Source organism: Salvelinus sp. IW2-2015, linkage group LG11 (assembly GCF_002910315.2).
Source record: "Salvelinus sp. IW2-2015 linkage group LG11, ASM291031v2, whole genome shotgun sequence".
Taxonomy (NCBI): domain Eukaryota; kingdom Metazoa; phylum Chordata; class Actinopteri; order Salmoniformes; family Salmonidae; genus Salvelinus; species Salvelinus sp. IW2-2015.
The window spans coordinates 46,062,686-46,077,381 of record NC_036851.1 but is presented as its reverse complement, the minus strand read 5'-3'; the positions used below and the strand labels follow the sequence as shown (position 1 = coordinate 46,077,381).

The 14,696-nt window shown below is 39.3% G+C and overlaps 2 protein-coding genes across 2 annotated transcripts in view; one reads left to right on the top strand and one right to left on the bottom strand.

The window, feature by feature from the left end:
* The window catches only part of LOC111970486 (stathmin-3-like), a 118,292-nt gene extending 105,965 nt beyond the window's left edge, over positions 1 to 12,327 (bottom strand). The window contains exon 1 of the mRNA XM_023997253.2: positions 12,167 to 12,327. The gene's annotated coding sequence lies outside the window, so the exon portion shown is untranslated. The remainder of the gene's footprint in view (positions 1 to 12,166) is intronic.
* On the top strand, positions 6,889 to 7,909 carry LOC111970485 (fibronectin type III domain-containing protein 11). Its single transcript, XM_023997250.2, has one exon. The coding sequence runs from the start codon at positions 6,889 to 6,891 to the stop codon at positions 7,885 to 7,887; it is 999 nt and encodes a 332-aa protein (XP_023853018.2). The 3' UTR covers positions 7,888 to 7,909.
* Positions 12,328 to 14,696: the final 2,369 nt, after the last annotated feature.

Below are 14,696 nucleotides of genomic sequence, written 5' to 3'. Positions count from 1 at the left end.
TCGCTACACCCACAATAACATCTGCCAAATATGTGTATGTGACCAATAACGTTTGATTTGATCTTCCCAAGTGCACTGCTCCATTGTATGATTAGCCTAATGAACACACAAGTGAAATGACTTGGGACCGGTTTTCCAATGTTAGGCTATATTTGTGTGTGTATACGCCTTTAGATCATAGTCCTAACAATTGTTTTGAAGGTTCAACCCTAGAAGTCTATTGTTCAATCAGATGGTGTGATTAACAAGTCATTACTGCAGTTCCAGTGACAATTGTATAAAGCAACAGATGGTCTTTACTGCCACTTTGTGGTCGTCTATAGATGGTGCAGGTCTCAATATTCTCTCCATCATAGGTTTAAATGTCGGATTAGGTCCTTCTCTCTAAAAAAATAGTTGTATTCTCTACTGGAAAACATAGACATTGGAATGAAAATGTCAAGACCTAACGGGTGTAAAAATAGGCTAGTAGTGCAAAGTCATTCGAAAAGACGCATGATGTCGCGAATGATTAATAGGCTAATAATCAAAGTTATCAAACATTCAGTTTGCAACGCATTATAAAGAGGTATAATATGTTTGGTTTTTTAAATCGGTTTCAATCTTGAGAAATTAAGCCAAGACCTATGCTATGGCAACTGTAATCGTCTCAAAATGTATGCAAGTATGACCTCACAATGTTGCACCTGTGCCATTTGAGTTCGTAGCTATGGTAACTTTTAAAAGCACCATTAAAAACAACATTTATTTTCAAACTATTCGTGGTGCAAGACGGCAATGCATTAGACCGAGCAGGTAAGAAATTCTGCTTGAATACAGTAGGCCTAATGAACACCGTCGGTTGGTCAAAGAGAGTTGAGCTTCTGTGAAAAGAGCTTCGCTGTGCATGTTTTGAACACTATCGAAAGCCTTTCTGCAAATTTGCACAATGTTTTTAGTAGAGGAAGAGGCGAAGCGAGAGTGATAACTGGGCACAAAATCTGTCTTGTCCAGCAGGTGGCGGTTGTTAGTAATTTCTTTCGCTCAACAAACGATTCGTTTTTGTATGGAGGTCAGTGAGTGTCGAATTTGGTCCACAAAAATGTAATGGTTTATTTGCTACTCGTAACAACGTAATATCGAATAGAAGTGCCGTACTGCTTACGTTGTTACGAGTATCTGGTCAATATAATGGATAATCTTCTGCTTCCAGTAACCTATCAGATATAAATTGTCTGGATACAGTTTCAGTCATTTGAGGAGTGAAGATTAATATATTTTCAAGTGGGCGAATTTCATGGTGCTACTTTAGCTAAGAATTAATCATGACTGAAAATCTATTAGGCTAGCCTATAATTTGATGAGCAGGCATAGGCCATAGCCTACAGATTCAGTCAAATATTGGCAGACTGACCCTTGCATGAATCACTATTTATTTTAAAATACAGTACCACTCAAAAGGGTTTTTCTTTATTTTTACTATTTTCTACATTGTAGATTAATAGTGAAGACATCAAAACTATGAAATAACACATTGAATCATGTAGTAACCAAAAAAGTGTTAAACAAATCAAAATATATATTTTAGATTCTTCAAAGTAGCCACGCTTTGCATTGATGACAGCTTTGCACAGTCTTGGCATTCTCTCAACCAGCTTCATGAGGAATGCTTTTCTAACAGTCATGAAGGAGTTCCCACATATGCTGAGCACTTGTTGGTTGCTTTTCCTTCATTCTGCGGTCCAACTCATCCCAAACCATCTCAATTGGTTTGAGGTCGGGTGATTGTGGAGGCCAGGTCATCTGATGCAGCACTCCATCACTCTCCTTCCTGGTCAAATAGCCCTTATACACCTGGAGGTGTTTTGGGTCATCGTCCTGTTGAAAAACAAATGATAGTTCCACTAAGCACAAACCAGGTGGGATGGTGTATCGCTGCAGAATGTGTTCCCTGAATTCTAAGTAAATCACTGACAGTGTCACCGGCAAAGCACCATCACACCTCCTCCTCCATGCTTCACAGTGGGAACCAGTCATGCATTCACCGACTCTGCGTCTCACAAAGACAGCAGTTGGAACCAAAAATCTCAAATTTGGACTCATCAGACCAAAGGACAGATTTCCACCGGTCTAATGTCCATTGCTCGTGTTTCTTGGCCCAAGCAAGTCTCTTCTTCTTATTGGTGTCCTTCAGTAGTGGTTTCTTTGCAGCAATTCAACCACGAAGGCCTGATTCACACAGTCTCCTCTGAACAGTTGATGTTGAGGTGTGTCTGTTCCTTGAACTCTGAAGCATTTATTTGGGCTGCAATCTGAGGTGCAGTTAACTCTAATGAACTTATCCTCTGCAGCAGATTTAATTCTGGGTCTTCCTTTCCTGTGGCGGTCCTCATGAGAGCCAGTTTCATCATAGCACTTGATGGTTTTTGCGACTGCATTTGAAGAAACTTTCAAAGTTCTTGAAATGTTCCAGATTAACTGACCTTCATGTCTTAAATTAATGATGGACTGTCGTTTCTCTTTGCTTATTTGAGCTGTTGTTGCCATAATATGGACTTGGTCTTTTACCAAATAGGGCTATCTTTTGTAGACCACCCCTACCTTGTCACAACACAACTGATTGGCTCAAACGCATTAAGGAAAGAAATTCCAGAAATGAACTTTTAACGAGGCAAACCTGTTAATTGAAATGCATTCCAGGTGACTACCTCGTGAATGTGGTTGAGAGAATGCCAAGAGTGTGCAAAGCTGTCATCAAGGCAAAGGGTGGCTACTTTGAAGAATCTCAAATAAAAAATATGTTTTCATTTGTATAACACTTTTTTGGTTACTACATGATTCCATATGTGTTATTTCATAGTTTTGATGTCTTCACTAGTATTCTACAATGTAGAAAATAGTCCAAAAAAATTAAGAAAACCCATTGAATGAGTAGGTGTGTCCAAACTTTTGACCGGTACTGTACATTGAAATTGAAAAATCTTTTGGTGTTTACATGTGTATTTGTTTAACTTGTTACTTTATTCCTAGTTATATGTACATTTCTACTTCAATTACCTCGTGCCCTTGCACATTGACTCAGTACTGGTACCCTGTGTAAAAGTTATTGTTACTCTTTGTTTATTTATTATTACTTTTATTATTACGTATTTACTTTTTCAACCTACCCTGCAATCAAACCTGCAACCCTGTACATGTGACTGTTAAATCATCTGAATCTGTTATTTCTCTATTTTCTTTCTCTATGCATTGTTGGGAAGGGCCCATAAGTAAACATTTCACTGTTAGTCTACACCTGTTGTTTACGAAGCTTGTGACAAATAACATTTGATTTGATTTGACATACAACTGCACAGGACCAAGCATCAAAAAATCTAAACTGAAATTTCGATTTTTCACTTCAAAGTCAAAAATGTCCTGGACTAAATTATAAAAAATTCTGATGAATTTAGTTGGAGGCAGTTATTCTCATTTACTGTATAATTTATCTTACATGTGGTAAGTTGCAGGTGCCTACAGGGGAAAAATAACAATTCAACCAGTTTTGAAAAGAATAAACAGAACATTCTGCTCCATTGAACTTCATTGTAAATTTCAACTGTGCCAATATATTTGACCGCATCTATCTGTAAATAGCGATTTCATTGTATATTTCATTTATTCAGACGTATTTTAACCAACAAGCTGTCAATGTATTATTTAATTTCATTTTGGATTTTTTGTTCAAGCAGGTAGCCAATTGTTTTTTATAAAAAGGCCAAACGTTGTCCAACTTACTTTCGGTCTTGCTGTATTTGTTTTGAGGGTGGAAAAACATTAACGTTGATCATTGGCTAGGCCTATTTCTTACCTGCTGTACATGTGTTAATGTGCTGTGTTCGGTCTAGCCTATATCTCAGTCTGACCTTTGAATCTGGAATTTTTCACACCCCTTCTATACAACTGGAGATCTCCAATATTTTGAATGTGAAACATGCTGTCATGCAATTGTGATGGAAATTAGAATGTTAAAGGGAAAGAAATGTTTTACCATTTGTACAAATATTCATGAAAAATAAAACACTAATATATCTTGATAAGATAAACATTCTTACTTACTTACTTACTGACTTTCAACTCCCTGAGTCAATATATGTTAGAATCACCTTTGGCAGGGATCACAGCTGTGAGTCTTTCTAGGTATGTCTCTAAGAGTTTTCCACACCTGGATTGTGCTACATTTGCCCATAATCTTTGGGAAAATTGTTCACGTTTTGTCTAATTGGTTGTTGATCATTGCTAGACAACAATTTTCAGGTGTTTTTATAGATTTTCAATCAGATTTAAGTCAAAACTGTAACTCGGCCACTCAGACACATTCACTGTATTATTGGTAAGCAACTCCAGTGTAGATTTGGCCTTGTGTTTTAGGTTATTGTCCTGCTGAAAGGTGAATTAATCTCCCAGTGTCTGGTGGAAAGCAGACTGAACCAGGTTTCCCTCTAGGATTTTGCCTGTGAATCTCCATTCCATTTCTTTTTTATCCTGAAAATCTCCCCAGTCCTCAACAATTACAAGCATACACATAACATGACGCAGCGACCACTATGCTTGAAAATATGGAGAGTGGTACTCAGTAATGTGCTGTATTGGATTAATCCCAAACATAACACTTTGTATTCAAGCCAAAAAGTTAATTGCTTTGCCACATTTTTTTGCAGTATTACTTTAGTGCCTTTTTGCAAACAGGATGCATGTTTTGGAATATTTTTATTCTTTACGGGTTTCCTTCTTTTCCCTATGTCAATTAGGTTAGTATTGCGAGTAACTATAATATAGTTGATCTATCCTGTTTTCTCCTATCAAAGCCATTAAACTCTGTAACTGTTTTAAAGTCACCATTGGCCTCATGGTGAAATCCCTGAGCGGTTTCCTTCCTCTCTGGCAACTGAGTTAGGAAGGATCAGTGGTGTAAAGTACTTAAGTAAAAATACTTTAAAGTACTACTTAAGTAGTTTTGGGGAGTATCTGTACTTTACTTGACTATTTATATTTTTGACAACTTTTACTTCACTACATTCCTAAAGAAAATGATGTACTTTTTACTCCATACATTTTCCCTGACACCCAAAAGTACTCGTTACATTTTGAATGCTTAAAAATTGTCAAATTCGCATACTTATCAAGAGAACATCCATGGTCATCCCTACCGCCTCTGATCTGCCAGACTCATTAAACACAAATGCTTAATCTGTAAAGTATGTCTAAGTGGTGGAGTGTGCCCCTGGCTATCTGTAAATTAAAAGAACATGAACATTGTGCTGTCGGATTTGCTTAATATAAGGAATTTGAAATTATTTATACATTTACTTTTGATACTTAAGTATATTTTAGCAATTTACATTTACTTTTGATACTTAAGTATATTTTAAACCAAATACTTTTAGACTTTTACTCAAGTAGTATTTTACTGGGTAACTTTCACTTTTACTCGAGTCATTTTCTATTAAGGTATCTTTACTTTTACTCAATTATGACTATTGGGTACTTTTTCCACCACTGGGAATGATGCCTGTATCTTTGTAGTGACTGGGTGTATTGGCACATGATCCAAAGTGAAATTGATAACTTCACCATGCTCAAAGGGATATTCAATGTCTGCTTTTTTGTTTTTACCAATCTACCAATAGGTGCCCTTCTTGGGAGGCATTGAAAAACCTCCCTGTTCTTTGTGGTTGAATCTGTGTTTGAAATTCACTGCTCTACTGAGGGACCTTACAGATAATTGTGTGGGGTACAGAGATGAGGTAGTCATTCAAAAAATCATGTTAAACATTATTATTGCACACAGAGTGAGTCCATGTAACTTATTATGTGACGTGTTAAGCACATTTTTACTCCTGAACTTACTTAGGTTTACCATAACAAAAGGGTTGAATACTTATTGATGCAGGAAATTTCATTTTTTTCATTTTATATTAATTTGTAGAAATTCCACTTTGACATTATGGGGTATTGTGTGTAGGCCAGTGACAAAAAAATCTCATTTAATCTATTTAAAATTCAGGCTGTAACAAGACAAAATGTGGAAAGTCAAGCGGTGTGTATACTTTCTGAAGGCACTGTACTTAGGCCTATTTCATGATCTCTAGCAGTGTCTTAGGTCAGATGGCACAACTGCTTTCACGTTTGAATAACACCACCTGTCGGAAGACAGTGGATCTCTATAGCCTATTCGTTTTTTTCCTTAATGTTGCATCATTTCAACTGTCAAGTGGTGAACCACAACATTTTTCTTTACAGGTTGACAGTTTGTGGCTTTTCTCTTGAAAGAAGAAGTCTCAAATCTGTCTTCAATGGAAAGCCTGACCAAAGAAATAACTAGCCAAGTTTGTTGTTGCTTATCATTGTTGTTGCTTATCAATCTTCAGAGTACATTCATTGTAAAGAAAAGTTTGTGGTCATATGCTCATCCTTAAAAAAAGTAGGCGCCTGGCTAATGAAGTATACTTAAAAATAACAGAAAGTCCTGCACACTGTGTATGCGTCCAATTACCACCTTTATTGACAATGTTCCCATCCACAAAAATCTTCTACAGGTCAAACGGGCTGAGTGCTCACATACACAAATATATATACACATTTCACCCATAGGTTAGAGTGTACAAGGTGGAAAATTGGTCAATGTGCCCTTGAGCAAGGCATTTAACCCTAATTTGCTCCAGGGGCGCCGTACTATTATAGCTGACCTTGTAAAACAACAATTTTCACTGCACCTATCCGGTGTGTATGACAATAAAACATTTTTTTTAAATTCATTCTGTTTAACCTTTACATAAGAGAGAAAACATGTAGCTCGCCAAAGTAATACAGACAGAGATGTTTAATTATATGACGAAGGGAAATCTCCATGTATGTTTTGCAGCTGACATGAAAAGAATGATGACCCCCCCGGGCGATGACAGTGACGTCAGCGATCAGCGCCACCCCATGAAGACACGCTGCGCTGGTGGCCAGGGAGGAGACAGCCCCGGCATGGACCCGAAAAAATGGATCACCTTCAAAGACCTCCATGACCAGGTCACGCAGCTGCTCTCCACTAAGCTCCACCCCTGTAACATCAAGCAGTGCAAGTCCAAACTGGACATCCTCAATAAGTGCTCCTATTACCTGGAGGTCATGCGCCAGGACACACTCCACCAACCAGACCCGCAGCAGCAGCAGAACTACCTGTCCAACTCCACCATCCTCCACCTCATCGATCCCTGGAAGTTCCAGCGGATGAAGAAGCTGGGCCACAGCCAGGTGCAGATCCAGCTGAGCCTGCTGGAGGAGCTCTACGAGCAGTTCTGTAAGGGCAAAGTGGAAATGGAGGCCATAGCCAGCCAGAGCGACTATGGCGATCAAGAGGTCGCCCACATAAATGGGAGGATAGCGCATCTCATGAAGGCGTTCACGGACTTTGACTCGACACTGATGCCCGGGGAGCTGCACACAAAGCACCGGCTCATCTCTGAGACGGGCAACGCCAAGGTGCCCCAGATTCATTTGAGGCTGTCCGTCAAAATGCCCGTGATGTTCGACACGTCACGCTCGGAGGCTCTGGCCGACTGCGCCCGGCTGCACTGGGAAATGGCCGGGCAGGAGCAGCAGGAGCCTGGGGAACAGTTTGAGATCCGCTACAAGCTCCTCCAGCCGACCAACACGGAGGAAGGGAACCAGCTAGGAACGGTGACCTGCAACTCCTACTGCATACAGGTCAACAACCTGTTGCCGCAAAGGTGCTACGAGTTCACAGTGAAGCGGGCTGACGCCTGCTGCCTGGTCTACGGGTTCTGGAATGACACCATGGTGCTCAGAACCATGCCACTATCCCCAGGGGGCTTCACCGGGAGCCAGGAGAAGAGGAGGAGGCTGTTCCCCTGGTAATGGGCTAGCGTGGCGTGAGTGCATGGCAATATGAAAATAAAGACATTTTAATTTTTTTTTAATCTCTCTAATAAAAGACATTGTCAAGATTTTGGGGATTCGAGCCTAGTCCTTTAATCATGTTACAGAGCAAAACAAATATTGTCCTTGAGAATGTGTCTGATATGTTGTTATGGCATTGTTATGTCTGCCACCTAGCCATATGGCCATACCAGACATAACACCTACAACTGTGGAGAGAGTGAAGAAGGTTTTACCTTTCCAATAGCAGCATAAACATGGACATTTCAATACAATAGCGGATGTCCATAATTATGGCGCCCCCCATGCACTTGTCACAAATGCCTTGTTCGCCGTATTGAACATTGATCTCCTTTTTTTTCTTTGCATTGTCTTTAGCAGAGTATACTCTACATGATCCCAATTTTAGCTCCAAGACCGTGGATGAAGAAAAAAAAAACGATACAGTACATTGGCGTATTGAACCATGTTGTGCACCGTAGTTTCATAACTCTGTGGATTGTGCTAAAACAATGAAGTCATATCTGAATCCCGCCATCTTTATGCACTTTTGCCATTGCAGATGAAATACATTGTTGATACTTTGCGTTCAAGCAGTGCTTTGACGGTGAAGAAAACAAAAAATGTTGTGCACTGTGTGTGGTATAGCATCTCTGTGGTCAGGGTTACTCACAATCAAACAATCTGATGTTTAACTTAATACACTGATGTTTAACGTAATACACTGTTTAACTTAATACACTGATGTTTAACTTAATACACTGATGTTTTAACGTAATACACTGATGTTAATGTATACACTGTTTAACGTAATACATTGATGTTAACGTAATACACTGATGTTTAACTTAATACACTGATGTTTAACGTAATACACTGATGTTTATCTTAATCACTGATGTTTCACATAATACACTGATGTTTAAGTAATACACTGTTTAACTTAATACACTGATGTTTAACTTAATAGACTAATGTTTAACGTAATAACACTGATGTTTAACTTAATACACTGATGTTTAACTTAATACACTGATGTTTAACTTAATACACTGTTTAACTTAATACACTGATGTTTATCTTAATACACTGATGTTTCACATAATACACTGATGTTTAACGTAATACACTGTTTAACTTAATACACTGATGTTTAACTTAATACACTGTTTAACTTAATACACTGATGTTTAACTTAATAGACTAATGTTTAACGTAATACACTGATGTTTATGTAATTACACTGTTTAACGTAATACACTGATGTTTAACTAATAGAACTATGTTTACGTAATAACTGATGTTTAACGTAATACACTGTTTAACTTAATACACTGATGTTTAACGTAATACACTGATGTTTAACGTAATACACTGTTTAACTTAATACACTGATGTTTAACTTAATAGACTAATGTTTATCTCAATACACTGCTGTTTAACGTAATACACTGCTGTTTAACTTAATACACTGCTGTTTAACTTAATACACTGTGCTTATGCAATCATATAGGTTATTATTGTACTAACAATGACCTATATTAATTGGGTAACTAATGACTATGACCAGCTCGCCAGCTACTCACTGGACCCAATAATCACTCGATTATGCATGCCTCTCCCTAATGTCAATATGCCTTGTCCTTTGCTGTTTTGGTTAGTAATTATTGCCTTATTTCACTGTAGAGCTTCTAGCCCTGCTCAATACTCCTTAGCTAACCCTTTAGTTCCACCTCCCACACATGCGGTGACCTCACCTGGTTTAAATTATGTTTCTAGAGACAATATCTCTCTCATCGTCACTCAATGCATAGGTTTACCTCCACTGTATTCACATCATACCATACCTTTGTCTGTACATTATTCTACCGTGCACAGAAACCTGCTCCTTTTACTCTCTGTCCCGAACGTACTAGATGACCAGTTCTTATAGACTTTAGCCGTACCCTTTTCCTACTCCTCCTCTGTTCCTCTGGTGATGTATAGGTTAGTCCAGGCCCTGCAGTGCCTAGCTCCACTCCCATTCCCCAGGCGCTCTCATTTGTTGACTTCTGTAACCGTAAAAGCCTTGATTTCATGCATGTTAACATTATAAGTCTCCTCCCTAAGTTTGTTTTATTCACTGCTTTAGCACACTCTGCCAACCCGGATGTCCTAGCCGTGTCTGAATCCTGGCTTAGGAAGACCACCAAAAACAGTGAAATTTCCATCCCTAACTATAACATTTTCCGACAAGATACAACTGCCAAAGGGGGCGGAGTTGCAATCTACTGCAGAGATAGCATACAGAGTTCTGTCTTACTATCCAGGTCTGTGCCCAAACAATTTGAGCTTCTACTTTTAAAAATCCACCTTGCCAGAAACAAGTCTCTCACCGTTGCCGCTTGCTATAGACCCCCCTCAGCCCCCAGCTGTGCCCTGGACACCATATGTGAATTTATTGCCCCCCATCTATCTTCAGAGTTAATACTGTTAGGTGACCTAAACTGGGACATGCTTAACACCCCGGCCGTCCAACAATCTAAGCTTGATGCCCTCAATCTCACAAAATTATCAATGAACCTATCAGGTACAACCCCAAATCCGTAAACACGGGCACCTTCATAGATATCATCCTAACCAACCTGCCCTCCAAATACACCCTAGCTGTCTTCAATCAGGATCTCAGCGATCACTGCCTCATTGCCTGCGTCCGTAATGGGTCTGCGGTCAAACGACCACCCCTCATCACTGTCAAACGCTCCCTAAAACACTTCAGCGAGCAGGCCTTTCTAATCAACCTGGCCCGGGTATCCTGGAAGGATATTGACCTCATTCCGACAGTAGAGGATGCCTGGTTATTCTTTAAAAGTGCTTTCCTCACCATCTTAAATAAACATGCCCCATTCAAAAAATTGAGAACCAGGAACACTCCAGACCTGACTGCCCTTGACCAGCACAAAAACATCCTGTGGCGTTCTGCATTAGCATTGAATAGCCCCTGCGATATGCAACTTTTCAGGGAAGTTACGAACCAATATACACAGGCAGTTAGGAAAGCAAAGGCTAGCTTTTTCAAACAGAAATTTGCATCCTGTAGCACAAACTCCAAAAAGTTCTGGGACACCCTAAGGTCCATGGAGAATAAGAGCACCTCCTCCCAGCTGCCCACTGCACTGAGGCTAGGAAACACAGTTACCACCGATAAATCACGCGCTCGTGCTCCAGCAGGTATATCTCACTGGTCGCCCCCAAAGCCAATTCCTACTTTTGGCTGCCTTTCCTTACAGTTCTTTGCTGCCAATGACTGGAACGAACTGCAAAAATCACTGAAGCTGGAGACTCATATCTCCCTCACTAACTTTAAGCACCAGCTGTCAGAGCAGCTCACAGATCACTGCACCTGTACATAGCCCATCTGTAAATAGCCCATCCAACTACCTCTACTTGCACACTCATCTTCTGCACATCTATCACTCCAGTGTTTAATTGCTATATTGTAATTATTTCACCACTATGGCCTATTTATTGCCATTCCTCCCTTATCCTACCTCATTTGCACACACTGTATATAGACTTTATTTCTATTGTATTATTGACTGCATGTTTGTTTATTCCATGTTTAACTGTGTTGTTGTTTGTGTCGCAGCTTTATCTTGGCCAGGTCACAGTTGTAAATGAGAACTTGTTCTCAACTAGCCTACCTGGTTAAATGAAGGAGAAAATAAATAAATAAATAAATAAATAAAAATGAGCCATAGTGATTGCATCTCCCATAACAAATGGAAAATGCTAATATTTATAATGTGTTTATCTACGAAAACACGTGTGAGGCCTTAGTAAGCCCTAGACAAAACGATGTCTACATCCGAAATGGCACCCTATTCCCTATAGCACTCTATTCCCTATACTATTCCTTAAAGCACTCTATTCCCTATACTATTCCCTATAGCACTCTATTCCCTATACTATTCCCACTGGCACTCCAGATTGAATTTACGAACACACCCTTAAGCTGAACATGCCATTATTGTACTAAGAATGACCTATATTAATTAGGTTCTTAACTAATGACTATGACCTATGATAACCAACCAATAACAATTCTTATGAGGCCTTAAGAACACAAACTTTCATAACCAGCATAATACGGAAAACACTTAAACTTAGAAACAAAAGCAACATGTACAGGTATGCTGAGACAGAAGAGCAAATTGTCTAAAATAGGCAGAAAGCAATATAAATATGATGACAGATCATTGATATGCATTTCACTCACACTGGTGAATCTCAGAGAATGTATCTCTTCACATACTGTATATTCCCCAGAGCGAACAGACTTGTTTTGAAGATCCTTTAAAATAGTCCATTGTTCATTATTATCAAGCAGCTGCAAACTGATTTTCGTTTTATTCGACAAATCCCATGGTTTAGCCTGCCTGTTATCAGACAGCTGCAAGATTGATTTGTTTCAATGATTCATTTTCCAGACATGATCAATCTTCTCCTGTCTATGTAAAAACGTCATTTCTATTTTGCATAATGTCTACCAACCGTTCTATATTAACCATTCAAGTAGCAGTCTTGTGTGACAATCAAAGGAGGAACTCTCTACAACCTTCTCCTAAATCTATGGGTTTATAATACTCTGTCATATTCTCCTGTGTACATCATGACATTAAAGAAGTTGAAGTGAAGTTTCAATTGTCGTCCTCTCCATTCTTTCACAGCCAATCTCATATCCGGCCTCCCACGTACCAGACAGATAGAGGGTATTGTGAAATATGTGCATGTTTATAGTGCATAAGAACCTTGCAGCATTAAGCCCAAGAACACACCCATACTTCCTAGTTTTTACATTGTGTCATATTGGCTATGTGTCAATTATTTCACCATAAGGGCACTGGGCACTAACGTGCAGCATTATGGTGCGGAAATTTCTCCAGTTCATTTCAAGTTCAAGTTCTTGAGTCCACGGGGTTACTCTGTCTTTCCCTAGCCTGGTCCCATATCTGTTTGTGCTATCATATCACATCCTCCTCTTCAACTGTGTAATTCTGTTTAATGCCGTGTCATGAGCCAAAATGCAAACCAGAGAGGAAGTGCTGTGTGTCATGGACTCCAGATTAATGAATGAGCAGCTTCCAGATCCTGTTGATCACTGCAAAGACAGGACACGTTGACCACAAGGGGCCAGAGCTGGTTGTGACTAGATGGAGTATAGCCAAGACCAGAAGTACATTTACGTAGCAGGTTAGGAGACCATTTTAACTAATCCTAACCCTAATTCCCCTAACCTGCCATGTTAATTCTCCTAACCTGCTGCGTAAATTCTCTTAATCTGCCATGTTAATTCTCCTAACCTGCCATGTTAATTCTCCTAACCTGCTTTGTAAATTCTCTTAACCTGCCATGTTAATTCTCCTAACCTGCCATGTTAATTATCTTAACCTGCTTTGTAAATTCTCTTAAACTGCCATGTTAATTCTCTTAACCTGCCATGTTAATTATCTTAACCTGCCATGTTAAATCTCCTAACCTGCTCCAAAAAAGTAACTTCAGGTCATAGCTGTATACCACCTACAGATGTAAGATCTTAATTTGAGCCAGTTTGCTACAGCAGGTAAATAATCCTGCAGCAACAGGAAATGTGAATTATTCTGGGGATTGTAATTAATAGACATTTTTGTAGGGATTGATACATTTTTCATTAGGGCAAATCAAGTCTGACATTTTAAAATGGAAATTACACACATTTGAAGCCTTCTTAAACCCTGAATAGAAACACACGGTGAGGCGTGGTTTAACGTGACCATGCCCCCATGTAGCCTACAGCCATAGGGAACTCCTGTTACTCCTATGTAATTAGCCTAACTTTGGCATCATCCTAAACTGACACTTTTTTTGTTGTTTCAATAAACGCTTTCAGCTGCCTCACGTGTCATTATTAACATACTTGGATGTTACAACAACAAATTATTTGGATGACACTAATTTGTTACCTGACCTGCTAACACTGACAGTAAAGCTAGTAAAGCTGTCGCATTATACTGACGTCACTGTTTGTTTACCTCTAGCTTTTTTGCCGATTAGTTGACGTTAGCTAGAGAAGTTAATCTAGTTCTAATTCGTGTAACTACTTCGATCTCGATCAACTGGTCGATCTCCAAGCCATTCCTAGTGACTCATCAAACATTTCTGTAAAAAACAACAACGATAAAACCTTGCGTTCCTATTTATTAAAATAATTTCCGCTGTTGGTGGTAGGGGCACTTGATTCAGCAGCCATAGTGCTGGGAAGGCGAAGTATTCCCATTTTGAACCATTTCATGTGTCTTTTTATTTATTTTATTTAACCTTTATTTAACTAGGCAAGTTAGTTAAGAACAAATTCTTATTTACAATGACGGCCTACCAAAGGCAAAAGGCCTCCTGTGGGGACGGGGGCTGGGATTTAAAAAATGATAATAATAAATAAATATAGGACAAAACACACATCACAACAAGAGAGACAACACAGCACTACATAAAGAGAGACCTAAGACAACAACATAGCAAGGCAGCAACACAACATGACAACAACATGGTAGCAACTCAACATGGCAGCAGCACAACATGGTAGCAGCACAAAACATGGTACAAATATTATTGGGCACAGACAACAGCACAAAGAGCAAAAAGGTAGAGACAACAATTCATCACACAAAGCAGCCACAACTATCAGTAAGAGTGTCCATGATTGAGTCTTTGAATGAAGAGATTGAGATAAAACTGTCCAGTTTGAGTGTTTGTTGCAGCTCGGTCCAGTC

Bases quoted from the DNA above. Each gene is read 5' to 3' on its own strand.
- LOC111970485 (XM_023997250.2), top strand. From the start codon at position 6,889: ATGAAAAGAATGATGACCCCCCCGGGCGATGACAGTGACGTCAGCGAT.